Here is a 27542-nt window from a genome sequence, read left to right as displayed (position 1 = left end):
ATCATCAATGTCCTCACACTTTTTGTTGCATTCATTTGGATTTTTCAGTACGTTAAAACAAACCACATATTTGTTACGTAGTAGCACCCCAGGTTACTGAAAAGGTGGACCCCAAACAGACTGGGCAAAGACAAAAGAAATCCATATGCCAAATTTATTAACAAAAAGAGTGTGAATAACAGAAGTCAAAAACAGCAAAAACACAGAGGATAATAAGGGTGTTCCAAAATGGTTGACCCTATTCTATCTGCTCAAATCTCTGAAACTACTTGATGGATCTTAATGAACCTAAATACACTTTATGTTGAAGGTCATAAGTTTTATTGGTTAAGTTTACAAAGAAAAGTACAAATATCTGTTGGTTCTATAACAGATTTTCATAAATGTTTAATATGAGCGCCACCTGTGACTCTGCACACGTTGATGGCCATCCTGGCGATTTAGGTATGCATAAGCAACCCTTTACTTGAAATTTATGGTATCAAGTCCTGATTTGTTTTGTAGTTGGTTCCTTCTTTGCAAAATTTGTGAGGAAGGCACGCTGCACTGTCTTCGTTGACTGAGGCCGAGCATACTTTAACACGCAAAATGCCTTTTCTCTTGAAGTGAATGGAATTCCTTAACCTGAAAAGATAGAACTGCCAAACATTACACACAAAAACATGAAACGTTTCTACACAAGCTGTGAAAACTTGAGGTTATTCCAACGACAATTGTAAAAATTATTGGACTACGCAATGGGGTCAAACATTTTGGAACTCCCTGTATACAGCAAAGTACAAGTTAAATAGACATAGAAAAGCAAATGAACGCGAAGTGGGTAACGGAGCCAGCAGAAGAACGGCGACGTGTCTGAAAGTAGTACATAAAAAACAGGCTAGGAGCTAAAGACAGGGTTAACAGCCAACAATCTTTTGGGCAGTGTTGATGACTCTATGCACCTTCCTCTGAGCTGCTGTGCTGCTGTTAAACCAGATGCATATACATTATGTTAAGTATGCTCTCAATGAAGGGTCTGTAGAAACACACTAATAGTCTGTGTGATGTTACTTTTCCTGAGTATTCTAAGGAAATACACTCTCTGTTCGGCTTTTTTCAGCAGCTCAGAGGTGTTTGTGCTCCAGGATAGGCTTTCCTCAATGTTGATGTTCAATGTCCCAGAAAGCGAAGTCTGCCACTCTCTCTTCACGCACCATGACACCAGCTACTCCACCTCATCTCTGTAGGCAGACTCGTCACTCCCGTAGATGAGCCCCATCACTGTAGTGTCGTCTGCAAACTTCACGATGGTGTTGCTCTGGTGGTCAAGGAGCAGTCGTGTGTGTAGAGAGAGTAGAGCAGTGGGCTGAGCACACAGCCCTGGGGGGAGCCAGTGCTGAGGCTCAGGGCTGTGGATGTATGTTGGCCCACTCTCACTGTTTGTCTGCAGTCAGAAAGGAGACTGTTGATTCGCATGCAGGTTGAATGAGGAAGCCCCTCGTCTCTTCGCTTAATCACCAGTCTGTGTGGGAAGATGGTGTTAAATTCAGAGCTGTAATCCACGAGTAATATTCGCGCATAGCTCCCTTTCCCCTCCAGGTGTGACAGGGCAGCATGTAGCGCTGTGGCCACAGCGTCCTCGGTGGATCAGTTCACTCTGTTTGCTAACTGGTACGAATCACGCCTGCTCGGCAGGGCTGCTGTGATGTGACTGTGTGACTTTGGACTAACTTCTCAAAGCACTTAATGACCACCAGGGTGAGTGCTACCGGTCTGTAGCCGTTTAGACTGGAGATGTGGGGCTTTTTTGGCACTGGGACAATGGTGGAGGACTTGAGGCATGTTGGGACAGTTGACTGTGCAAGGAACTGGTTGAAGATCCGAGTGGAGATCCCAGCCAGCTGGTCAGCACAGTCCCTCAGTACACAGCCTGGGACGCCATCAGAACCCGCCGCCTTCCTCGGGTTACAGCTGGCAGAGTGCGCCTCACTTCATGTTCCTCCAGAGTGAGGATAGTGCTTCTGTGGGCCATGTGGCATTGTTGTGTCTCTGGTGCTGAGACCTCAAAGCAGACGAAGAAGATGTTCAACCCCTCTGCCAGTGCCAGGTCACCTTCGGCAGCTCCACTCGTAGTTTTTGAGATGTTGGACACCTCGCCACACCTGCTTGCTGTTGTTGCTCTTTAGATGTTCCTCAATCTTCCTCCTGTAGTCTGCCTTGGCCTCCTTGATGACTCTTCTCAAGTTGGCCAGAGCTGTGGTCCCTGTTGCCAGACATGAAGTCAATATTCCTCTGCTTTAATAGTTGCTGGACCTCCCGGGTCATCCAGGGCTTTTGATTGGGATAGACCCGGATACGTTTGTTCACTGTGACCATGTCAATGCAGTTTTTTATGTAACAAAGAAGACTGTCTGTGAACCCCTCCACTTCTTGATGTTCAAAAATATCCAAGTTGATCGAATCAAAACAGTCCTGCAGCTGCATGGCGGTATCATCTGGCCAAGTGGCAACAGTCTTTATGGTGGTATAAGCAGTTTTTTTGAGGTGTGAACAGGCTGGATTTAAAAACAGGGACAAATGGTCAGACTGGCCCAGTTATGATAGGGCTCTGGCTCTGTAGCCCCCTTTGATGTTTGAAAATAGATTGTCCAAGGTGTTGTCTCCCCTTGTGGCACATTTGACATGCTGGTGGAGTTTTGGGGAGTGCTGTTTTTAAATTCGCATGATTAAAATCCCTTGCTATGATATGTACAGCTTCAGTTTATCTACTCTGTTTATTGCTAACGTTTGCTTGCAACAGCGAGCCGAGTAAGCATTAGCATTTGGTGGTATGTAAACAACAGTATTGTGACAGCCATGAATTCTCTTAGAAGGTAGATGTGTCTGCATCTAACAGTCAGATATTCTATGTCAGATAAACAGTGACGGTTTGTAATCACCGTGTTGGTACACCAGCTGCTATTTACATACATACAAAGTCCTCCTCCTTTTCTCTTACCGGAATTCGCAGTCTGGTCGTGGCGCTGCGTGGTGTGGCCTGTTAGCTCTCTAACCGAGTCCGGAATGGATTGAAGCCAGATCTCAGTGATGAGCACGATGCATGAGTCCTTGACATGTTTGTCTGCTGCCATGTGTAGCCTCAATTCATCCATTTTGTTCACAACGGACCTGGCATTTTGAGATGAACAGATAAGGGAGCGGTGGTTTGAGTGGCTGCCTCCATAGCCTAGCTAACGCGGCGGCCCTGCAACCGCGCCTTTTCCTTCTCTCTCGACACCACCTCCGCCTCCTCCCTGCCTGGATGGTAATCCACGTAGAGCCTGGTCTTCTTGCTACTTCTGCTGGTATCTTATGCTCTCATATAAATTCACCGGTTACGTTTCTACAGTAACGTACTCCAATCTTTTAACAGATCATATCGGCCGTAGATGATACTTGCTCAACACACTGTGCACAAAACAAAACATGAGACTCACAAAAACATAAAAACACTACACCGACTGATGAGACACTGAGCTGCTGTAACTGTGCGCGCTGCCATATTGCTAGCCTGAAGACTGAGTCAAGACCAAGACATGGAGTCAAGGCCAGGTCGAGCGTCACTACTATAATAGTACATAGAGGTAGCTCAAAAATTGACAAAGTTTCAGCAACTGAATGTTGGCAAGTTGAAATTCTGAATTGCAACATCCATCAACGGTGTCTGCTAATCTCAAAAATAATAATAATAAAAATTAAAAGCTATATTGTAAAGTGACACGCTTACTGTAAATGCACTTGCCGTGGGCACTCCTCGGACGTCCAACTACTTCAATATTAATGATTAAACCTTATCTAGTAACTCTATTACTGTCCCTTCCCGTTCCCGTCCCTTTGGCTGTAGTCTCACGGAGAACCGTGGTTTAATTAGCGGCGCCCACAAGTTTAATTAGAGTGAAGCTTGTAGCTGACCAAACATGATAACTGTTAGGTTCAAGCAACCTAGAACATTCATTAACAACAAACAGGAAGACGAGTTTTTCTCACATGTAGAGCAAGCAGGAACCTGAACCTTCTCAGATTTCCTTCCAGTCTGATTACAGACCCTTTCCGCTGCTCATTTGTCCAGTCTAATTAAAATGAAGACTGTAGCTGACCAAATATATTAACAATGAGAGTTCACACTTGCAATTCCAATTTATGACAAAAATAATCTTTGTAAGAGATTTAAAACGTTCTGCACCTTGCGCCATTTGAGTCTGTCACAGTGTGCGTGACTTGGAGGAAGCACAACTCTCTGGCGCGCCTACAAGATGGCGAGCCTACAAGACTTGTTGCTCACAGCTCTTAAGCAGAGAAGTTTGTTTGTCTTGGACCCTTTGGTTTTTTGACTGTTCAATATTAAGCGCTGTCATGTTTTGACCCGGCATCAACTCACCAGGTCAGAGGTCAGCAGGGGTCGGCGTCCCTCCGTTGAGAGACAGCCGCCGGTAGAGGCGGACAGCGACGAGGAGCGAGGCTCAGGAGACAACTATTACAGCAGAGTCAACTCACATGAGGAGGACGCTCGGGGCAGGTGCGCTCAGTTGCATTAGGGGCTTTCCGCATTCCGCCGCCATCCAGACTCGCCTCAACTAAATGTTCATTTGTGTCCATGCTGTTACGCAGGCTGTTTCGCAATGAGGCGGAGGACAACGACGACAGCACGGAACATCTTTCAGATTTTTTATATGACGATGAGTGGCGGCTCATATGGCGGGACGGCAGGCAACGGCGCGGGAGATGGCTTTCAGCGTCGCGGCAAGGTGACCCCACCTTATTTGCCGCTTCAACTCAGGCCGAGCAAGACATCAAATACATTCCATTCAGTCCTCATTTTGAAATATCCCAAATGATAAAATGGACAAAGGTGTTCACAATGTCCACTAACCCATTTTTTTGCACTGAAAAGGGAATATTTGGACTATCATTCATACCGGTACAATTGCATGCTTTCAAATCACATTGTGGACTGAAAATGAGGTCGCTCGAGTTCATAAAGAGGGATTTTGAACTTGTGCTGAACTGATAGTCTTCGTGACTGGGCTAATAGCCACAGTTATGTGAAGTTATATAACCGGTGGAGCGGTTTCTTAATTATTGTGAGGAATCAATAACATGATCAGGGTCTTCACATAAACTGGTAGCCCTTCATATTGCTCAGTACCAAAGAAGAAGCTCTCAGTTTCAAAAAGGTTATTGACCCCTGGATTAATGGAATGTTTTGACCCATGTTGGTATGAAACCAAAAGCTATATAATGGGGTGTTGGGAAATAAACGGTGGCTTGTTCAACCAATCAGGGCTCAGCTTTCTCGTGCCACATGACCATTAGGTGGGTCTCCATAGGCTGTTAGCTGAGTTTTCAGCACAGCTGATGTCTTTTTTTCAGTCCACGGCAATTTGATAAACCGTGGAAAATAATGATCACATTAATGGTGAAATGGCTGGACTAAGCCTTTTGGCCATTGAAGGAAATTTATATTTTTCAAATTCAATATATTTATAAAATAGTGTGTGCATGGAAATGTGTTATTCTAATTAAGATTGAGACGACGTAATATCAGTATAAAGCAGATATAGTCTTGGCCCAGGAGATATAAAGACAAGTCGGCACCTCCAAAAGGAACAGATGACATCCCCCGACCAACATTCACCAAGGGGCAAAAGGCTAGGTGTGGCCTTCAAGAGAAGATATCAGTCAGGGTTTATGGTGCGCAGACTTCCTCCCGCCTCAAAGAATGGCTGGCAGAACAAAGACTTTTGAAGACACCATCCCCACGCAAACAGACCCCCACGCACGCACACACCGACACGCACGTGCACGCACACACAAACACACACTTGCATTCCACACTGGGACTACATGCCCCAAAAGGCTATAAGAACTGAATGTTGAAGGTGAAACGTTGCCATTTTCTGCTCAAACCTGTGGCAGGACTGTCCCGAGGCCTCGTGTACTTTCCCACTCTGTCTGGATTAAATCAATTGTTTCATCATCTTGTGATATGGGCGATCTTTCAACAAAAACGAACACGCTAGGAACTAGGTTAAGGCAAGAAGCTTTTTCTAGCTTCCTTCACCATATATGCATAAACTTGACTAGCTATTTTGTGCACAAGCTATGACTGTTCGAGGCAACCTCTTGGTCAGCACTGATGGACTGTCGGTCAATCTGTCGCTGATGGACGCACGTTTTGCGGACAGACCGATGAATGCTAAAAAAAAAGAAAAAAACCAGCAAATCCAAAATTTGTCGGAGTTGCAATTTTCATCCATCGTTGTAATTCTCGATATATACTTTGTCATATGTCCGTCAGCCCGCCACACCCCTTTTTGTTTTCTGAAATCCAATTCAACAGATTTGCATGTTTATCTGCTGAATTACTGCATCTCCATTGTTATAACTGCAATAAGCCTGCAGTCAATGTGACAATAGCCAGTGTACAGCACCACCAAGCAGTGGAGAAATAAGTTCAATTGCGTGAGTAAACTGTGTTGGTTCACTTCACTACTATACTGACAGCTCACTTTACTTGATATTTCTTTGTAGTTGCTCCCTTTCCTGGTTTCATAAACCAAAACTTGTACGGTACACAATCTCGCCGACCAAAAGTTAAAAGTAATTTTTAGAATTAAGTATTAAGAGATTTTTTTTTTCTTATTTTCTTTTTAAATACATTTTACATGAAGAAATGTCTTGCTGATTGGGCATTCTGGGATATGCATCCACTGCAAGTTATCACGCTTTCAAGCGACCAATGGCCTGCACCCAATTTGCATTTTTTTCTCTGATTGGCTCTTGGCCCGGAAATGCAAGAGACATTTTTACATTCCCTAATTAAATTCAACCTTAGCAATACTTTGTTTTACTTGTAGCGTATGTGACAGAAGAAATTTAGACACATGTTAATAAAAGCATCTTCTATAGCTGTAGGGCAGGCAGTTTTAATGAAAACCAACATACACTATTTGAGTGTCAGGTAAAGCATGATAATTCCATCCAGTAAACTTGATTGCTAATTGCACTCTCGTCCCATCTGCTTTCCCTTTAGATGTGGGTTAATAAACATGATGGTGTATTAGCCCAGGGTTAAACCCCTTAGCTGGCTTTTTTCATGTTACTCTTATATTACTGTGTTGTGTTTCAGTTATAATGTTACTGTGGAACCACACACATGGTGTTAACTTCAAGAGCACGTACTAAAACCAGAAAAAAATTGAATTGGTGCAGACAGAAGTCCACCAGCACCTGATGAATGACAGACCAGAAAAAAAAAAATGTCAAAAGGCGCCCTCTAGTGATGACGGAAGGTCAGGCAAAGATACACTGACGGACTGAGAATTATTATTTCGTCTGACTTAAGAAAATGACGGACTGATGATGACGGAAAAAGGGGGAAGATCTTGAAGAAGATGGTATCTTTTGGTCATACTGCCCCACCCTACCTTGCAAAAGTGCCCTACCTTCCAACATGCAGGTGTACCTAAAAAACATGCATGGATCGCTCCAATAGTATTCTTGAAATTTAATAAAGCTAACAAGTTGAATCTGTGTGTGCGCACACAGCCCTCAACAGAACAACCTTCAGTTTTGAGTGTCTCGGCAGAAGAAGTCAGGAGGGTTCTCCGGCTTCTCCCTCCTGTACAACTCTTCCGCTGCAACTGCTACAGCAACAAGTACCGCCCCCATTTCCGATCCCGAGGCAAATTTGCGGGCGAGATCGCATCCATGGTCACTTGTCTTTTTGCCTTTGCCAGCAGGTGATGGCGGTGGCCAGCCTGGACGCCAGCAAACTTCAGTGCCTCTCTCCCACGCACTCGCTCTACTCCTGGGCCACAGCCCCCACTTCCCCTCTAGCTTCCCGTTCTTCGCCCTGCTACACACCATTTATACAGGTGAAAGCAAACACGTGCGGAATTGGACAGCTCCTTGGACATACTGTATTTGACACACTGTGAGACATCTAACCTTAATTGTCAACAGTATAAGAGAAGGCAACAGCAGTGGAAGACTTCCAAATGGCCATAAATTCATCAAAATTGCTAATTAAAAAATCCGTAACTCTTTTTCTGTACATCCTAGCGTATGGCTGTCTTATTATTTTTTAGGGCTTAGGGTCCTGCATATGCATACAAATTTTGGGGAAAACTCTGACTTTGAGGTGGCATACAGACCACCCCGTTTATCGCAAAGTCGTAAAATTTGGAAACCCTTATCATCCAAGTCTCGATGCTATTCAGACAAATTTTCAGGTCATTTACTCTTACGGGCTTTGCACATTACATGAAAGTTTAAAAATTTACATTTTCATCTCTAACTAGGTGGCGCTATAAATAATTTGAAAATTTATCATGCAGATATTTTAAGACCATCCCTAGTAAATTTTCTGTAAAGTTTCAGATTTTTTAAAGCTTGCACATTGGAGTTATTAACGTTTTTGTTGATCATGGCAAAGAAAATTTGAAACACATCATATATGTTTGCCAATATTCACGAAATTTTGCACAGTTGCGGCCCTATGCCTGCTAATAAAGCACGCCAAACTTGAAGTCAATAGGGTCAACCGTTTAGGAGATATTGGTAACTGCAAACATCCAAAAGCGGTCCAAATAGGCACGTGAAAAAATTGATAACTGGTTCTGTACATCTTAGCACATGGCGTTCTAAATTTTTTTGTAGGTCTTAAGGACCTATATATGCCTAAAGAACTTCATTGTTCTAGGTCAAACGGGCCGTGACCCAGGAGAAGTGTTCCACTCTAGGTGGCGCTAAAAATCAATTTTTTAGATTTTATGTATGGAAACACATACATACCAAATTTTACAGCAGGCCCGATGGGTGTGCAAATTTTGGTGACTTTTCATGCATGGTTAGGCCCTCAAAAATGCGATTGATTTCGGGGAATAATAATAATAACAATAATAATAATAATCATCATCATCCGGATAAGAACAATAGGGACCTCGCTGCGGTCACTGCTCGGGCCCTAATAATAATAATATTAATAATAATAATAATCCGGAGAAGAACAATAGGGACCTCACAGCGGTTGCTGCTCGGGCCCTAATAATCCGGAGCAGAACAATAGGGACCTCGCTGTGGTCATGCTTGGGCCCTAATAATCCGGAGAAGAACAATAGGGACGTCGCAGCGGTCGCCGCTTGGGCCCTAATAATAATCCGGAGAATAACAACAGGGACCTATCAACGGTCGCCGCTCGGGCCCTAATAATCCGGAGAAGAACAATAGGGACCTCGCAGCGATCGCTGCTCGGGCCCTAAAAATAATAATCTGGAGAAAAACAAGAGGGTCCTCGCAGCGGTAGCTGCTCGGGCCCTAATAAGTATAACACAAAAACAAACTCATGTTTAGTATCCCATATCTGAACATCAAGCGATACATGACATTCAAATGACGAATTTCATATATAACTGCCTGCCCTACAAAGGTGCAAAGGTTTCTTTATTCATACTTTACGGCCAATTTTCTTTGCCTAAAGGAACTCTGCAGTCCCGATAAAACACACAAACAACAAACAACGATACATCAGACAATACAATACTTAAAATGCCAGTCGTTAAGAGCCATAAAATCCTACAAATCCTATGATATCTCCCAAGTTCAATGAAGCACAGTACTCCTTCCTCTTTTTGCCACGCTGTTGAGGTTGTAAATGGCTGCTGGTATAAAACTGTTTTTGTAGCGTTTCGTCCTGATTTTAGGGACCATGAAGCGGCAGCCAGAGGGACGGAGCTGGAACTCACTACTCAGAGGGTGCGAGCTGTCCATCATTATGGTGCAGGCTTTGCGCTGCAGCTGGGCATCATAGAGCGCTGTCATGGAGAATTGGGGCTCCCCAATTAGCCTTCCTGCCCACTTGACTACCCTTCCCAGTGCATTTTTGTCCTATAACTATAGAAGATGATGTTATTTAAATGTATATCTAAATGTAATCTTTAACATAGACTACACTAAAACAAGATATTGCTGAGGTAGAATTTACAAAAAAAAAAAAAATAGCGACTTAAAAAAAAAAAAAAAAAACTTCTATCTTGCATTTCGTAGCCAAGAGCCAATCAGAGAATACATGCAAATTGGGTAAAGGCCTTTGGTTGCTAACATATTTAAAAAGCAAAATAACACAAAAACAAATCACGTAACACTAAATATTACTTTTAACTTTTGGTCAGCGAGATTTTGTACAGTTTGAGTTTTGGTTTTTGAAACTAGGAGTAAAAAAGGGAGCTACTACAAATAAAACTCTGGTAAAATCAGCTGTGTTCTAGCTGTGAATTGAAGCAAGCCAGTGTCTTCACTCAACTGATCATGTTTGACCACTGCTTGATGGTGTAAAGTGGACTGAATGCTGTAAAGTGACTTTTGTCACATTGGCAGCAGGCTCGTTGCAGTTTGTACTATAAAGATGCAGCAACATCGCAGATAAACTTCCAAGTCAATTGAATAATATATCAGTCAGCAAAAAGGGATGTGGCTGGTTGACGAACTTATCACAAACATCTGACGTCATGTCTGTCCCGACAATTACAATGACGGATGAAAATGGCTATTCTGACATGTTTTTTGACATATTTTTGCGTATTCCCGTCATTGGTCGAACTGTCGCCTAAAATGGGTATCCATCAGACGGACTGATGGACAGTCTGTCAGTGCTGACCAAGTGCCCACCTCTGCCATGTTCATTAGTCAAGGAAAATGCACAGGAATTTTGTTACAGACTTTGTTTCAACAAAGAGGCTTTTCTTCTGCTCTGGTGCAAAACACGCTTTGACAAAAAGATCTTCACGAAGCAAATCAAAAGTGTTGGTCTTGTCCTTGTAGAGGAGTTGGTGGTACACAGACGGACGCCAAGGCTCTCCCGGCCGCAGCCCCTCACCCTCGCAGCAGCTCCAGCTTCCGTCGGACAGTCGCTCTTGTCTCCCGCAGAAGCCAGGCAGCGCCAACAGTCTAGTGGAGGCCGTAAGTCTCTTGGTCCGTCACTCGCTTAGCCAGCGCTGGAATGTCTTTGGTGTCTCTTGCTATATTTCTCTAGAAGATTTCTAGAAGTCTGACATCACTACCTTAATTTTTAGCACAATACTAAAGAAATGAACAAAAGTAAATGAAGGCTTTATGATCACATCCTCTTTGAAAAAAACAAAAACACGAGGGAACTGAACTTTCTAGCAGATGATTTTGATACTGAAATTTCTCTACAAACCCCTTAATTTTATTCAAGTTCCCTTCTTTTGCCCTTATATTGTGCTGGTGGGGCAGGACATGAAAAAAAAACTATGTATGGCTAGAACTGTGGTTGAAAGGAAAAAAAATATTCATAAATAACTTAATTATGCCTTAAAAGCAATGTGTACAGTTTTTCACTGTAACTGCGATTAAACCACAAATGTGTTATGCGTTTGAAAAAATATATATATTGCTAAGGGAATTAGAATGGAGGACAGACCGAGGAGCACACATGGACAGGTAGGTTCGGATCACGGTCTCTTCATTAACAAGCACTTGATGGTTCGAAGGAAGAAAGGTCTCGGCTGCTATCTGGACTGTTCGGGCCAGGCGGGGCCGAGGCACGGGCTAGCAAGGGTTGAAATCGGGCTGGTGAGTGGTCAGGTCCTGTTTGCTGGGTGCAAACATCGCAAGGATAGTCAGCGGGCTGGTGGATGGTCTGTGACAGGCTTGGTCAGGACAAGCCAATCAGACAAGGTTAACTGCTGGAAAGCTCAGCGTGATGCATGGAGACAATCTGGCAATTCTGGAAGGGAGAGACTGGATTACATACTGAGCAGGTGATTAGCAGCAATTGTTGAGGTTTAGTGCTGATTGGCAGGGAAGTAGAGCGGGTGTGGTGAGGCAGAGAATTAGCTGACTGAGTGGTGGGCTGTGACAGACATTGGTTGCAGTATTTTCTTATTCAAAGCTCTAATGTGTCATATGGAATATTCAAGTAGAGAAATATTTATGTTTTCAATACAAACCCTTTCATTTTTTTCAAATTCGTTTTTTTGCCCTCATATTGTCCTGGGGGATAACAAAAATAAATGAAACCTACATACGTATGGATAGAACTGATGCCACTGAACTCAAATTTGAGTGGGTGAAAGAAGCAAAATATTCATAAAGAACAGTTATTACACCATTAAAAGCAATTCCAAAATTTTCGGGGAAAATGGAATGTGTAATTTTCAAAGTGCGTGCACAAGGGTTATATACAGTACATTTCAAGAGGGGTGGCCAAGTCCTGTCATAGAGAGCCACAATCCAGCCTGTTTTCAATCTTTCTGTACAGCCGAAACACCTGCAGGTGTGTTGGCCGAAGGGAAACATTGAAAACAGGATGATACAGAGGCATCTGATTACATGTAAAATTGGCACACAGCATACTTGTTTATATGGTACTATTTAGCAAGAATCCTTTATCAATCTTCACATTCTCTGGTACTGCGTGTGAGCCCAGAGGTCCTGACGTCACCTCCCAGGGGCTCTGCCGTTGATTTGTCCTTATCAGCTGTTCGCACTCCGCAGTTGAATCGTCCTCTTGTAGCCACAGCCACGCTGAAAACACTCTCTTATGCTGCAAATATGTACTATCATGGCAAATGTATAATAACTACTAAAAATGATTCCTACACTTATGTTGACGCTTTTCTTACTTGGGGGACCCCTTTTAGAAAGAGCATTTTCCCAACCCCCATTGCAGATGTTTGCCGAAACAAAACAAAACGAAAAAAATAATCATCATATTACTTTAACAAATCAAATCAAATGAACACACACACACGCACATATCTATCTATCTATCTATCTATCTATCTATCTATCTATCTATCTATCTATCTATCTATCTATCTATCTATCTATCTATCTATCTATCTATCTATAAATATAAGTCAAGAAAGTCATATGTTTTATTGGTAAATTTGCAAAGAAAAGTACAAATATCTGTTGGTTCTATAACAGATTTTCATAAATGTTTAATATGAGCGCCACCTGTGACTCTGCACACGTTGATGGCCGTCCTGGCGATTTAGGTATGCATAAGCAGCCCTTTTCTTGAAATTTATGGTGCCAAGCCCTAATTTGTTCTGTAGTTGGTGTCTTCTTGGCAAAATTTGTGAAGAAGGCACACTGCACTGTCTTCGGTGACGTGAGTCCGAGCATACTCTAACACGCAAAATACCTTTTCTTTCGAAGTGAACGGCATTTCTTAACCTGAAAAGATAGAACTGCCAAACGTTTCCCACAAAAACATGAAACGTTTCTACACAAGCTGTGAAAATTTGAGGTAATTTCAACAAAAATTGTCAATATTATTGGCCTTCTTCAATATTATTGGCTTTCGGGTTTGTCACACAATAGGTTAGTTTGAAATCAGAGGTTAGCAAAAATTGTTCAAAAGAGGGATTGGGAACAGAAAATGTTTTTTTCATCCAAAACACCTGTTGCAAGTAATGGATTTCTAAATGAATGTAGTACCCGCTGTTTTTAGATGCTCCTTTAGCCAAATACTTTTTGGTTTTGGTTTCCATCACCAATTGGCTTTGCCTTTAGACCGGAGAAAAACTAGGCTGAGCCCGCTTTGCGTGGATTTGTTCCCAGGCGCTGATCTCGGAGGGTCTGGGCGAATATGCCAGAGACCCCAAGTTTGTGTGGGCCACCAAACGGGAAATAGCGGACGCCTGCCAGATGACCATGGATGAGATGGAGAGCGCTGCCGGCAATCTGCTGAATGGCGGCCTGGCCGAGGCCGCCGCCGCTGCCTTGTACCCGGCCGTGCACGACACGCTGCACTATAGTGACGAGGAGACGTACGCCACCGGTAAACAGGAGGAGGACCTCGCCGACGAGATGATTTGTGTTTCCTTGCTATAGCAATGGACGGCCCCATTCCAGTGGATCTTGCGCCGCTTTTTCCTTGCGCTCCTCACGAACTGGGCACCAATCGCCTCCGTTTTCTCTTTCTACAGCAACATGAAGAAAAGAGAATGTTGATGTTGCGTTTGCTTGATTCATGTCTCCATGAATTCTTACCAGATGCGGGCGGATTAGATTTTTTTTTTCTTTTGCTGGTCTGACATTTATCAGAGCCCCGCCCTCTTTCAGTCATTGTCGGTCCCTCATTTTTTTAAGCCAGACCAAATTGTAATCGTCGACCTTCAGTACGTCCGTGTATTTTTGCCCCACCTAAACTGCCGGAGGGCAACATTTGACTTTGACTTTTTTTTTTAGGGTCTGTCACTCGTCAGATACTGGACTATTTCTGTCTGCGCTCATGCTAAATAATTTTTCTGTTTTTGTACTTACACTTTAAGTTAACACCGTGTCTGTGGTTCTACAGTCACATTGCAATTGAATTACAAAAAACAGAAAAATAAGTGTAATACAAAAACAAAGGACGCAAAGACCCTAGGCCAGTGCTTCTCAAATAGTCGGGCGAACCTCCCTGGCGGGTCGCAAGGTGATGCCGGAGGGGAGCAGATGACCCCAGGGACAAGTCTTTGTTTTTCGCATGAGAAGTGTAATTGCAATAAAAGAATAAATGTCATCTTTTTTTTTTTTTTATTTCAGGCACTTTGATACACTTGGTTATTTTTGTTTCTATTTTAGACTAAGTTGTAACCCATATAAACGCTGTAAAAAAATAATTAACAGTTGAAAGCTGATTAATATTGCTTTTTTCTTTTGTTAATGTTAAAAAGAATACAGGTTTAGGTATACTACTTAAACATTTTTTGTAAAAGATAAGGCTGTAATACAACATGTTTAATCCAAGAAATGAGAATGCTATTTGCAATCATGAGACTCAAAAGGTGGATGTTGGTTTTCATTTAGCATTTGTCTAAATTTCATTTGGCACATAACACTACAAGTGAAAGAAAAAGGTTCAATTTACTAAAAACAACAAAAACAAGAAAAACGTTTAAATTAGGGAATTAAAAAACTTCTTGCCTAACCCTTCTTGCATTTCCTGGCCAAGAGCCAATCAGAGAAAGAATGCAAATTTGTTCTGCATTCATTTGTTCCTTGAAACGCATCCCAGAATGCTCTTTCCAGCAAGAAAGCTGAAAGCAGGGCTAAAAAAAGGAGTGACTACAAATAAATCTCTGGTGAAGTGAGCTCTAGCCGGGACATGAGTGGAATATATTCTTTGCTCATGTCTCCTTCTTGAACCTGGTGAGTTCTGGAAGCGGAGGCTAAATAATCATCCAAAATTCGGCTTAGTTTCTGAATATGATTGGTGATTCCACTGTGTTAAAATAATTATTAGAATAGAAGTATGATTTGATATGTCAGTGCATGCAGTTAAATTCATGCATAACAATTATTTCTAAAGATAGTTTAGCAATGAAAATGTCTATAGTCAAAATGCTTTTACAAAATGTCTTTATTTTGTATTTGGTTGAACTGAATGAAAGAAAATGTTTAATGGAGCAAAAGTCACAACCATTGCATCTGATTCAGAAAAGTCAGTTGCTAAAAGATAGTTTAGCAATGAAAATGTCTATAGTCAAAATGCTTTTACAAAATGTCTTTATTTTGTATTTGGTTGAACTGAATGAAAGAAAATGTTTAATGGAGCAAAAGTCACAACCATTGCATCTGATTCAGAAAAGTCATCATGCGGGACATTCCTAGAATTCGTTTTAATTTTGAAACGTTTATAAACGTTTTAATTACCCTTGTGCGGTTAAAGGGCTTTTTCAAATTGTCAAACAAACAATAGAAAAATAAGATACAAACATTTTTTTTTCCTACAAATTCAAAGTGTATTTTGACAGATATCTGAATGCAAAATTCCTACGTCATATAATACAAAGAATACAGCTAAACGCTCAAATATTCTTTGTAATTCCCAGAGAGGAAATTCCGGCAATACGGCGAAATGTTAATTGGACCAAAAAAAAAAAAAGAAACTGTTGTATAAAACTGCTTTCTCAAAAGATAAAGTGGCAATTCGAACAAATGCATTTATTTTTGGAAAATTCCAAGTTGACTTTCAAAGCAAATCGCTGCAAAAATGCCATGCAATGACACAAAGCAAAAATTAAAAAAATTACAAGCAGAAATGCCAGCAGTTACATTATTTGGTTTTATTTTTTTGAAAAAAAATGGTGTGATTGGAGTCTTATTTTTTTCTTATTTGTGTTTTGTAATGTTCTACTTTTTTTTCAAATGTTGATTAAATATTGTATGGTAAGTTTTTTGCTTTCTACCTGTTGTACAAAATAAAAGGAGCCTTCAAGCATCCGTTTCTTTGAACTTGTTCAGCAGTCAACAAAGCACAGATGCAAGCTGTAAGGCTTTTGTCTTTGGTGAGCAAATTTAAAAGACAATCCCGACATGTGCCTTATAACAATGGCCAGCTTCTTTGAATACGCTATGGCTTTCCCTGAAGTGAAGAATTACAATTTTATTCATTTACTTATCTTTTTCTCGTCAAGGAACTGTGGTCAATTCTACTGATGGCAAAATGAAGCCTTGTAAAGCAGTGGTCCCCAACCACCAGTCCGCGGCCTGTTACCGGTCCGAGGATCAACTGGTCCCGAGCCGCGTGGGCTGCACCCGAAAAAACGTTTCGGAACTGATTTAGTGTAACAGTTCATTCATTTGTGCTTTGTTTGGCTTGATGTTTGTTTTTTGACGCCGTCTCTGGCCGCTGTTGATATTACATTTTGTAGTGGGCAGGACGGTGGCTTGGTTTGGGGGGTTTTCTGTTGTGTGTTTAGTTGTGGAGTTTTTTATTTATTTTGCCTTTCAATTCATGATTGTTTCCCCCGCATCTGCCTCTCCTTCCTGTCTCGTTAGTTTGATATTGTCCACCTGTTGCCCGTGTGTTCCTGCCCCTTGCATGTTAGCCAATCCGGTTCCCCTACCTTTTGTTCCCATCCAACTGTTGTGTGTTCCCCCTAAATGGTATCGGTGTATTTAAAACCCTTGTTTTGTATAAACCAGTTGTTGGGCCATTGCGTATCTTACCATGCTGACGGTCTTTCCATGCTGTCTTGGCGTGCCTTGTATTTTCCAGTTCTCCGGTTGTTGCCTTCTGTGAGTTTACTTTTTGTTCCCAATTTTGTTGCTACCCTGTCTGGGTTTTTTTTTTTTTCCCCCCTAATTACTCCTGCCTTATTTATTATTAAAGCTCCATTTTTTAGCACATTCCCTCCTGGCTTCCTTGTATCTCCGAATCCACCTTCACGCTTCTCCGGACTCCACCATGCCCCGTCATGACAGATGGTGTGGTTTTGAGAGCAGTCAGTCGGTGATGCACACGTTGTTTTGTCTGTGAAATCTGACCCACGACTGTCTTTAAATTGTACTTTCTTTCTAAGAATGTTGATGAATAATATGCCCAAAATTTGTTGTTTTGATCCAACATAGCACTGCCCTGTATGCGTTTTAGCTTGTTCACATTTTTGTTTGTGTCAGGTATTTCCCTTAATAGTTTTCGTAATCCAGTTTTATGATCAATTTAATTTGCGTACATTTTTCCACCTCTGGATGGGGCTCTTGCTTTCAAAGGTTAGCGCAAGGCAAAATGATTACAATTCCCCTGCATCTCGAAACCAAGAGTGCCATCTAGAGGTGCTAAAAAGTTCTTCATGAGGTTTCATATTCCCATTGCTAGTAAATACAATAAATTTACGTTAAAAATTGAATAATTTTAAAAAAAAGATTAAACTGGTTGAAATTATTGCTTTATTGAATACGCATTAATACTTATACAATTTAAATTCAAATGAAATTAACACATATATATATACACATAGTCAATGCGAAAGAGGCATGTTTTTTCTTTTAACTAACTCGATAGAAAGAATGTGTTTTCACGAATTGATTGATCCTAAAGTAATTGATTACTAAATTAATTTGGTATCAGTTTTTAGATGCTCCTTTGGCAAAAAAGAAAGGAAAAAAACAATGGGGGGAAAAAGTACTTGTGATTGGATGTTTGGACTTAAAGCATAAAAATATGTCATCAACCACTTTAGGAATTCAACCCATTCATTGTCAATAACAGCTTTAGCTGTAAAAGTTCCATTTTTACTGGCCTGGCACAAATGAGTTAACGCAAACAATTTCACTGACCCCCTGCAGATCCCGCTTTGACAACCATTGGCTCAAACATCACATATGCTGTGTATGACTTGTAAAAAATTGCAAAGAGAAGACTTGAGGCTTGCACAGTGGTTATAATTTGTTTGGAAGGCCAGTTTCATTGTATGTGCGGTGCTAATTACTGCAAAATGAGTGCGGATTGTCTCATGATTTACATATATTTATGGGACATTTACCGGTACGTGGTTTGTTATCCCTCAAAATGTTAGATATGTTGCAGCGCAGACGGAACAGGGAAAAAAAAAGGTCAAATGTCACCCTCTAGCGGTGGCAGAAGGTTGGGCAAAAATACACAGACGGACCAACAATTTCATTTTCTTCTGGCTTGAAAAAATGACTGACAGATGATGACGGAAAGGGGGCGGGCCTCTGACAAATCAATGACCGACAAATAAATGGAAGTTGCCCATCTCTGATGTTCGGTGATATTTCTACTGTAGTCTAGAATTACCGGCTGGAAGCAGGGCCTCTCCGTCCTACAAGTGAAGCGGTTTCTCACCTGGGGCGCCATGTGTGCTTAGGGCGCCGCCAGTGGTCCTCACAAAAAAAAAAGTAGGCGCTCAGGTGCCCCCTCCAATAAATATGAAGAGGCACAAGCCCGCGGGTGTGCAGGGCAAAAAAGGAAGAAAGGAAAGCCCAAATAAGAGGTAAGCTATGTCAACAAAGCGCTGTTTTACGTTTCAGTGTTATTTTAGGCTGATTGGCGCTAACGCTAGTGTTAGTTAAGTAATAAAGACAAAGGCAAAGCTAGCTAGAGACAGCAATGTTATGAGCTATTGCTAGAGTCATACAGACTGTGATGAATGCTCAACCCTCACGTTTGGGGCTTAGTGGTTTTATTACCAAAAATTAGGTTACCACTATACACTTGCATTGCAGAGTTGCAAAACCCAATGCCTCGTCATCATGCTTGCCTAACTTGCCTTGAGTCTCAAAATTAATAGCAGGCTGCACCATTATATCAGTGATGATGTGGCTACAGCTAGGGTTGCCACCCGTCTCGTCCTTTATTTGGCATTATCTTGCGTCCCGTATTGAACTGATTCGGGACGTGATTTGTTCCTTATTCCCTAATCTCTTTGTCAAAGAGTATTGAATAGCACCTTTTCTATGCATACAAACACGTTTACAGCCACTAGGACTGGCTGACTTTTTTTTTTCTTTTGACTGACTTTATGTGAGCCAGAAAATTATACAAAAAAAAAGTGTTCTTTAATTCGTTGTGATGTCTGCGTGATGTTTGTTGGGGGGGGGGCATCCAAATGCTAATTTTGCTGGGGCGCCAAAATGTGTAGGACCGGCCCTGGCTGGAAGCAAACACTCACACTTAAAAATAAATGAATAAGATTTGATGGCTCAAGAGCGGCATCTGCAGCATACCAATGAGCCCCATCATCATTTTCACCCAAAAAGAAAAATGGCTTCTTATGACTTACAGGAAACAAGGGTTACGTAATCAAAGCAGCAAGTATTTCGTGTCACATTTGAAACAGATGTCAGTCAAAGCAACAACGGCACTTCTACCTTCTGTTCATTTTTCTGATCGTTTTCACAGTCTTATGCTTAAAGCCGCTAGCTGGCACGTACGCAGGAAGGAAGGAAGACTGCCTTTGCTTCAGATAAAACAAAGCCCGTCCATGTCATCTCAACTCATAAAGCCAGATGAAAACTATTTTTCCATGCTCAGTTAACTGTAATTCCCCAAATTGAAGACTCAGTTTTTTTTCTAAAAAATGAAGGCCAAAAATATGGGTGCGTCCTACAAACGATAACTTCAAAATCAGATTTTTTTTTTTTCAACATCCGAGGAAAATTGATCCGTCTGCCACATAAGCCCAGTTTTGATGCACACATGCAGTTTTATATTGGCCTTATTCTTACTTAACTACAATTACTGTTAAACCACAGGTGTCAAACTCAAGGCTTGGGGGCCAGATCATTTCCACCACATCATTTTAGGTGCCCTGTGAATTGGTGATTGACTTTTCTGATTAAAATTCCAAATTTGCAAGTTGTTTTTGACTTTTAAGAAATTTGGGGGGAGGGGACAAGCCTTTTTTTGTTCCCAATCTCTCTCGAAAAGTTTTTACCGGCCTCTGATTTCCAAACTAATTAGAAAAGTGATGAACACATCTAAAATGTATTTGACTTCACAGTCAGAGCGGCCCTCCGACAGAACCAATAACAACAATGGGGCCCGCAATAAAAAAAAAAAGTTTGACACGCCTGTCGTAATGGGAGGATCTAGAACAGTGGTTCTTAACTTTGTTGGAGGCACCGACCCCACCAGTTTCATATGCTCATTCACCGAAGTAAAAAAATAAAATGATTTTTTTCTACTGGTGCATGAAATGAATTGTGCATTAATATCACCTTGTTCAAATAACAAAACCAACACAGTGCATGAACTCAAAACAACTTACCTCAGTGTGAATTTGCTGTTGCCTTTGAGAGACCAGTTCAGATGTGCGTGGCTTCACCTTGGAAAGTACCAATCACCTCAAAGCGGACCGGTAGGAAATCTCAGAACAGGACGCTTTCAATGACTGTGCCCACTAACTGCAGACTAGACTGAGGGGTGGACCTCTACGGCGGAGGCTCCATCGAACCCCTGAGACCGACTCACCGAACCCCCAGGGTTCGATCGAACCCACGTTAAGAACCGCTGATCTAGAGGATGGGGACTTCAGTTGGCTGTCGAGCTTGTTACAACAGGCTGTTATTATTTTCAATAAAAGAAGCAAACTGACTGAACCAACACCCAGGTCCATCCTTGTTCACTCATACGGACATTACTAAATCCGAGAGGAAAAAAGTTATGTCTCCAGCTCATTCAAGTAAGTGTGCATCAGTTAGAGGGTATTCCATTTGACTGGTTTATTAATTGCAGTCTTTTGACATATACACACAATCATAAACTCATAAATAAATCAGATATTGCGCAGTGTCGTCAGTTGTGGAAGTAGCTGCATGATATGATTTGGGATTTGACGGCTATAGTTTTTTCTTTCTTTTGTTCACTCAGATGGCTTGAATACTCCTTTTTTGAACTAATGGGGGGATTAATGCTCATATTGCTGGTGAATTCAATTCAATATTGCTATTGAACTGTTTTTTGTTACATTACTATTGTTGTTTACCCATGCAAAAGAGGCATTGTATATTGTTTTGGAATGTGCATGTTGTTGCTGGGCGCCCACACACTTTACTTAACTCATTGAGTGCTGATGCAAAATTGTTCACTGTGGTGGATATCACCAGTGTGTTTTTTTCCGTCCCAGTAGAAAAAGACAGTCAATTGTGGTTTGCTTTCACTTTTGAGGGAAAAAAGTACACCTACACTCGGTTGCCCCAGGGGTATTGTGAGAGCCTGACCATATATTCTCAGATTATGACAGCTTTATGTCTACCTTTGTACCTCCAGGGGGAAGTCAAGTGTTGCTTTATGTTGATGACGTGTTGCTCGCCTCACCAGATGAGGAAACGTGTAAGATAGACACGGTCGCTCTTCTGATCCATCTGGCTAATGGGAGGCCATAAAGTAAGCAAAAACAAATTGCAGCTTTGTAGGGAGCAGGTGAAGTACCTGGGTCACAACCTAAGTGGTGGGGGCAGGGCAATATTAGAGGACAGGAAAAAAACTGTTTTGCGGGCCCCCAAACCTCTAACGAAAAAGCAAATGATGTCATTTTTGGGGCTCACAAATTATTGCAGGGAATGGATCCCGAATTATGCTGAAATCACTGCTCCTCTCGCTAAATTGATGTATGGGGAAAGCATGACAATATCTTTGCCTGTAAAGTGGTCGCCAGAGGCTGAGAAGGCTTTTTGTGATGTCAAACAGGCACTAGTGTCAAGCACAGCCCTGGCGATCCCAGACTATTCTAAACCTTTTATCCAGATGGTAGATTGCAAAGGTGACTACATGACATCGTTATTAGCACAAGCTTGTGGGGATAAGATGAGGCCTGTCTCTTATTACTCCTCCAAGTGAGACAGTGTGGCTTGTGCACTTCCTCATTGCGTTAGGGCTGTGGTGGCGGCCTCTATGGCTGTGGAATGCAGTTCGTTAATTGTGCTTTTTCACCCTCTGACTTTAAAGTTTCCACATGCCGTCACCGTACTGCTCCTCCAGACAAACACCTGTCTTGTATGGCGATACTGTTGTCACAGCCACACCTTACACTGGAGAGGTGCACATTTTTAAACCCGGCCACACTAGTGCCACTTCCTGAGGATGGCGATAAACATGATTGACAGACGTTGGCAGAGAGCACAACAAAACACAGACCCAATCTAAAGGATCAGCCACTGCAAATAGGGCATGTGCTTTTTGTGGATGGGTCCTCGAAAAAAATGGCTTGGGGAAGACGCAGACAGGCTATGCAGTGGTTACATTAGAGAGTGTGTTGAAAGCGGAGCCGCTTCCGGCTCGCTTTTCAGCTCAGGCTGCTGAGCTCATAGCGCTCACACAGGCTTGCATAATCATGGAGGGAGAAGCAGTGACAATCTATACTGATAGCCAATATGCCTTTTCTACTTGTCACAGTATTGGAAAAATAGGGGAATGATAACATCCATTGGGGGGCCGTAACACATGCTGATTTGTTAAAACAATTGCTGAACGTAGGGCAGCTACCCAAGCAAATTGCCATCTGTAAGTGTGCGGCCCACACAACTGAAACGAATCAAATTTCACAGGGGAATGCTTTTGCCGACAGGATGGCAAAGCAAGCAGCCGAGAAGCCCTTCATAGGGATGGCTGATGAAATAAAGTTGCCTCAAAGTGCCATTTTGCAGGATGATCTCCTGATTGACATGCAGCAACAAAGTCCTGCCCAAGAGCAGAAACAATGGTGGCTAAGGGAGCTAAATTGAAAAAGGGAATTTATGTTGGCACAGACGACAGGCCCATTTTACCAAAAAACCTCTATAGGTGGGCGGCCATTCTGAGTCACGGGAAAACGCACGTCTCAACCGCAAGAATGGTCAGGGTCGTGAACCAACATTTCTCAACTTATGGGTTCAGTGTTTAAAAATTTCAGCAGGGCTTGTATGATCTGTGCATGACACATTTCTCTGGGAAATGTTAGACCAAAGTGGGGACAATACCCCTTAGCAACCTACCCATTTCAGCGAATCCACATGGATTATATAGAGCTAAGTAAAAGCGAAGGGAAAAAATATTGCCTTGTTATCATAGACGCGTTCGCATTGGCATTCGCTGTGTTGCTGACCACACAGATGGCTGTGAAAATCGCGAAAAGACACACGTGGATACATCTCACACACTGTAAAAAGGTGATCTCGTTCGATATGCCCAAGAAGGAGGGGTGAGCAAAGTCTGACCAAATGGTGGGAGTAGACTTTTAGTGTCTGAAAACACTGACGGGCGGTGAAGAAATTAAAAGACACCATTCCTGTTTAGGGGTACATCGAGCGACATGGCCACACCAACATGGGTAAAAGCCATGTCCTGTCCTGTCCTACATTGTCGGGATGTTGGTGACTGGGGCATTCTTCTATGGGATGCAGGCGGGAGGAATTAAAGCCTGCAGGGTCATAAGATTTGGCAATACAACTGCAGGATATGGCAATATGAATAACATGTCTGGTCACGGGAAGCGTCAAATAATACCAGAGTCTACCTGTATTGAGTAACCCACACATAGGAATTTCTCATCTTGCGATCGGTTTGATGTAGGACCTGTGATAAACACAATAGTTTGCCTTCTTGAGAACAGTGTTTCAATAATCATTCTGCCCTGGGCTTATATAAAACTCAAAGGGCTTAGCGGTAGCGGTAAAACATTCTTTCACAAAGGTCAGGACTATGGGAAAACGTATGAATGGTATTTAACTGCTAGGAGCACCAGGTGGAGCGCGTTGGTTGCTGAAACAGGTAATAATTGGAAAAGCTGGACCACTGAAACATGTGCTAAATCCCTTAGGCCACAGGTCGCGCTAGCCAAAGTTGCTACGGGTCTTCAGATTATGGTAAACACCTCAATTTGGTCGTGTACTCCTGATACTTGAGTAGAATTTGCGTTGTTTACCTATACACATGGCATGCCTCCTCGTCATGTGGTCTCCATTTGTGTGTCAAACGTTATGAAGGAGCCACAAGTGGCTAACCCAGCGACTGATGCAACGATGGTAAACAGTAAAATTACATAAAAGAATGACTGTCGAAAATTGACACTGTCACTGGGGTCACACAGCAAGGTAACAATTGGCTGGTCCTGATGGAAACGGCAGCCAAAACAGTAAATTACAGCTGTATTTCCTGTATGAAGGCCAGGCCGCTGTTGCGAGTGATTCCGGCTTCTGTTCCGTCTGAGTGCCTTTTGGAGGTGATGATTAAGATAAGACCAAGAGAGGACATTCAGGCGGATGCCTCATGGGCCACTCCATTCTCCTTCCCTAAAGGAACGCATCCCAGGAGATGGTGTGCAGCCTGGAGTGCCGGGGGACTTAATATGGATTCCCATAACCAACTTATACTCATCTGGTACTCCGCGAGGTACGCCAATCCTGTCAATGTCTGACATCTGGTCTTGTGGAAAGGAGGGCTTCCAGAATCCAACAGATTCCGACAGTATATCGATTGGTTCAGTTGTCGTCGATCGTCCACCGAAGAGAAGGCTTCTTAACTATCCCAGCTCAAAGGACCATCTAGGAATGTCAGAGAAATCTCTAAAATAAGACTAGGACAAGCCTAGCTGCTAAGCAGCAAAAGAGTAACTCAGACCAGCCAAGATTGACTTTTCTCCACCCAGGCAAAGGGAAAAAAGATTAGCGTACATATTCATGCATTGCCAGTAGCATTTTTCTTCGCTCAAGCGACCCCGCCTGCTTCTTATTCATTCAGCAAAGCATTGGAGCCAGCCAGGCACCACCAACAGCTGGGCCTAGGTCCCAGTTCACACTTTCCTGCGTCAGCAGCTTTATCTGGGGCGAGATGAACTAAGACTGCATAGATGGATAGCGATGCACACTATGCTAGACAAGAAATAAGCACATAATGATAACAACCTAATATACAGTATGAATCCCTTCACAATAGATTAGCATGATAGTATCAGATTTTACAGTAAAATAAATTCAACTGTGTAAAAGGAGGATAAACCAGTTAATTGTTTGATATAGTATAGTTTGTGAGAGTTTTCTAAAAGCAAATAGCATTATGGTAGATAACGGATAAACAGGCTGAACATATTGACAGCAGCTGAAAAACTGCAAGGCTAAATGGAATTATACTACAAATAAAAGTGTAGACGTGAGTGAACTCCAACACTCAGAGATTAGATAAATTCACTATTCAGCTGAGAATGGAGCAGTAGAAAAAAGGTAGAAGAATGTAGGGACCTCCTGTATGTGTCTATGAGTCTATGCAGCTTACTCGTCATTTGCCTCGCGGGCTTATCCGATAGTTTTGTGTAAATTGATTGACTTTCACAGTATTCATTATGAACAGCAAGAAAGTGATGGAGAAAAGAAGAAAAGAGGGGTTTTTGTCCATACAAACAAAGAAATAGAAAATTATGAAAAGTAATAGAAAAGTATGAAAAAGGGATGTGTTTGGTTGAACCCGCCAAAGAATATGGCTGCAATGTATCTACAATCGCCACGTTACAAAACAGGGAAAAGGAAGCAATAAAAGTTATGACTCCTTCCAAAGGCCTTCCTATAATTTCGAAGAGAAGGTCGACAGTGAACGATGAGAAGGAGAGACTGTCGTTAGAACAGACGAGAAGGCCCTGATGGCCCACCACTGCTGGTGACACAGTGAGGCAGTTATTTGCAAAAAGGCAAGTGTCATTTTCAATGATCTTGTGAATGAAGATGCAGACGAGGGAACATCTGTGAAAAAACGAGTTTAAGGCATTGGCACAGGTTTGAGAAATTCAAAAAGAGGACGGGCATCCACTCTGTTGTTCGGCATTGTGAGGCAAGTAGTGACAACTGCAAAGGGGCTGGCGAATTTGACAAGGCTCACAAAATATTAGGTTCTTTACAAAACGCCATGCAAGCACCACTTCTGAGAGAGAAAGACGGCAAAAAATGATGACAGTACTTAAAAGGTAATAAGACCATCATTTTTATTCTTTACTCCTTTCTTTGTTTTTTCCTCTTTTAATGCACAAGTCTCATTTATTGTACAATGATCTAATTGTAACATGTCTTTGTTTTGATGCATTTCTATGCTTTATTAAACATTCATTGGAATTTTGGGGGGCTTGGAACAGATTAGGACATTTAGATGGAAAACGCATCTCTACTTACAAATTTTCTAGTTAAGAAATTTCTTCCAGAACCAATTATTTTTGTACGTACCACAGTACAAAGACGATTTGATAGGGATCTTGACACACGAGGTGCAATATGATTCAGGGGCAATGATTTCCATTGGATTGATTTCTATGCGCATTTCCTTGTGCGGTATTGTTTCCAAAGCTTTGGCTAAAATTGCTGACAGAATGATGCGGAAGTAAATGGCGAAATGGTCAGAATACTCCACAAGGGTTAAAATTTTTGTTGGCTTGGAGAAACGACGGCCACGTAAAAAGAGGCTTGTTTTCCGGCTCTATATTTGCGTATCCAGCGTTGGTGGACGGTACACTGGAACTTGCGGGTCAACAAGTGGCGGGCGACCTCTGATGAGATCGGCGACCTTCTCCGCTATCATGATGGTGGGAGCATTAAGGTTGCCGCTGACGATGCTTGGCATGATTGAGGCGTCCACAACGCGGAGGCCATCCACGCCCAGCACTCGCGTCTGGGAGTCCAGCACCGCCATCGGGTCGGAGGGCGCGCCCATTTTGCACGTGCACGAGGGGTGATATGCGCTGTCAGCCTTGCGACGCACAAAAGCGTCGATGTCGGTGTCTGACCGGACCCAAGGACCGGGTTGCACTTCTGGCCCGCGGAAGGGATCGAAGGCCTTTTGGGCAAAAATCTCCCGGGACAGCTTGACGCATTCTCGGAATTCCAGAACGTCGGCATCTGAGTGGAGATGACAGTGGCTGTCCGTGCCACTCATTGTGCTAACATGATGAGAACGTACCCGTGGAAAGATAGTTGGGCTGCAAAACTGGGTGCTCTTGAGGGTTGGCGCTCTTCAACTTGATCCAGCCAACGCTCGTGCTCCTCATTGGTCCCACGTGAACCTGCGGTGTGACATCAACAGTCCTATACAGATACTCTGAATTTTTCGGTCCGGGGAGTGGCCTTGTCACGTTGAATAACTGACCTCGTCTTTTGAACTGTGAGCGATTCGATACAGGCCTTTGGAATGACCTGGTCGCACACTCCCCTTCCCATCAGTTTATTTTATGAGTAAAACATTGACGTTTTTAACTTCCAGTGTCATGGACGAGAATTTTCGGCATGTAAAATACTTACTTAGGTTG

General features: G+C 42.4%; 2 protein-coding genes across 5 annotated transcripts in view; one reads left to right on the top strand and one right to left on the bottom strand.

Annotated features, from left to right (window-relative positions):
• The window catches only part of cacna1db (calcium voltage-gated channel subunit alpha1 Db), a 154582-nt gene extending 137413 nt beyond the window's left edge, over positions 1-17169 (top strand). The window contains exons 42-47 of one of the 4 annotated variants that reach the window (XM_088440821.1): positions 4400-4534; positions 4627-4763; positions 7567-7676; positions 7758-7895; positions 10840-10977; positions 13612-17169. In XM_088440821.1, the coding sequence (XP_088296947.1) occupies positions 4400-4534; positions 4627-4763; positions 7567-7676; positions 7758-7895; positions 10840-10977; positions 13612-13884 (931 nt within the window). In that variant the 3' untranslated portion in view covers positions 13885-17169. Of the gene's footprint in view, positions 1-4399; positions 4535-4626; positions 4764-7566; positions 7677-7757; positions 7896-10839; positions 10990-13611 lie in introns of all 4 variants that reach the window. The other 3 variants (XM_088440811.1, XM_088440796.1, XM_088440804.1) reach the window with 3 other exon arrangements.
• A 9043-nt stretch (positions 17170-26212) lies between these two features.
• The window catches only part of chdh (choline dehydrogenase), a 42159-nt gene continuing 40829 nt past the window's right edge, over positions 26213-27542 (bottom strand). The window contains exons 9-10 of the mRNA XM_088440892.1: positions 27197-27299; positions 26213-27135 (exon numbers count right to left, since the gene is read on the bottom strand). Of these exons, the coding sequence (XP_088297018.1) occupies positions 26717-27135; positions 27197-27299 (522 nt within the window). The 3' untranslated portion in view covers positions 26213-26716. The remainder of the gene's footprint in view (positions 27136-27196; positions 27300-27542) is intronic.

Source organism: Hippichthys cyanospilos, chromosome 2 (assembly GCF_059441005.1).
Source record: "Hippichthys cyanospilos isolate Australia breed blue-spotted pipefish chromosome 2, RoL_Hcya_1.0, whole genome shotgun sequence".
In the NCBI taxonomy this organism is placed as follows: Eukaryota; Metazoa; Chordata; class Actinopteri; order Syngnathiformes; family Syngnathidae; genus Hippichthys; species Hippichthys cyanospilos.
Note: the sequence above shows the minus strand (reverse complement) of the source record. Positions and strands in the feature narration are given on the sequence as shown.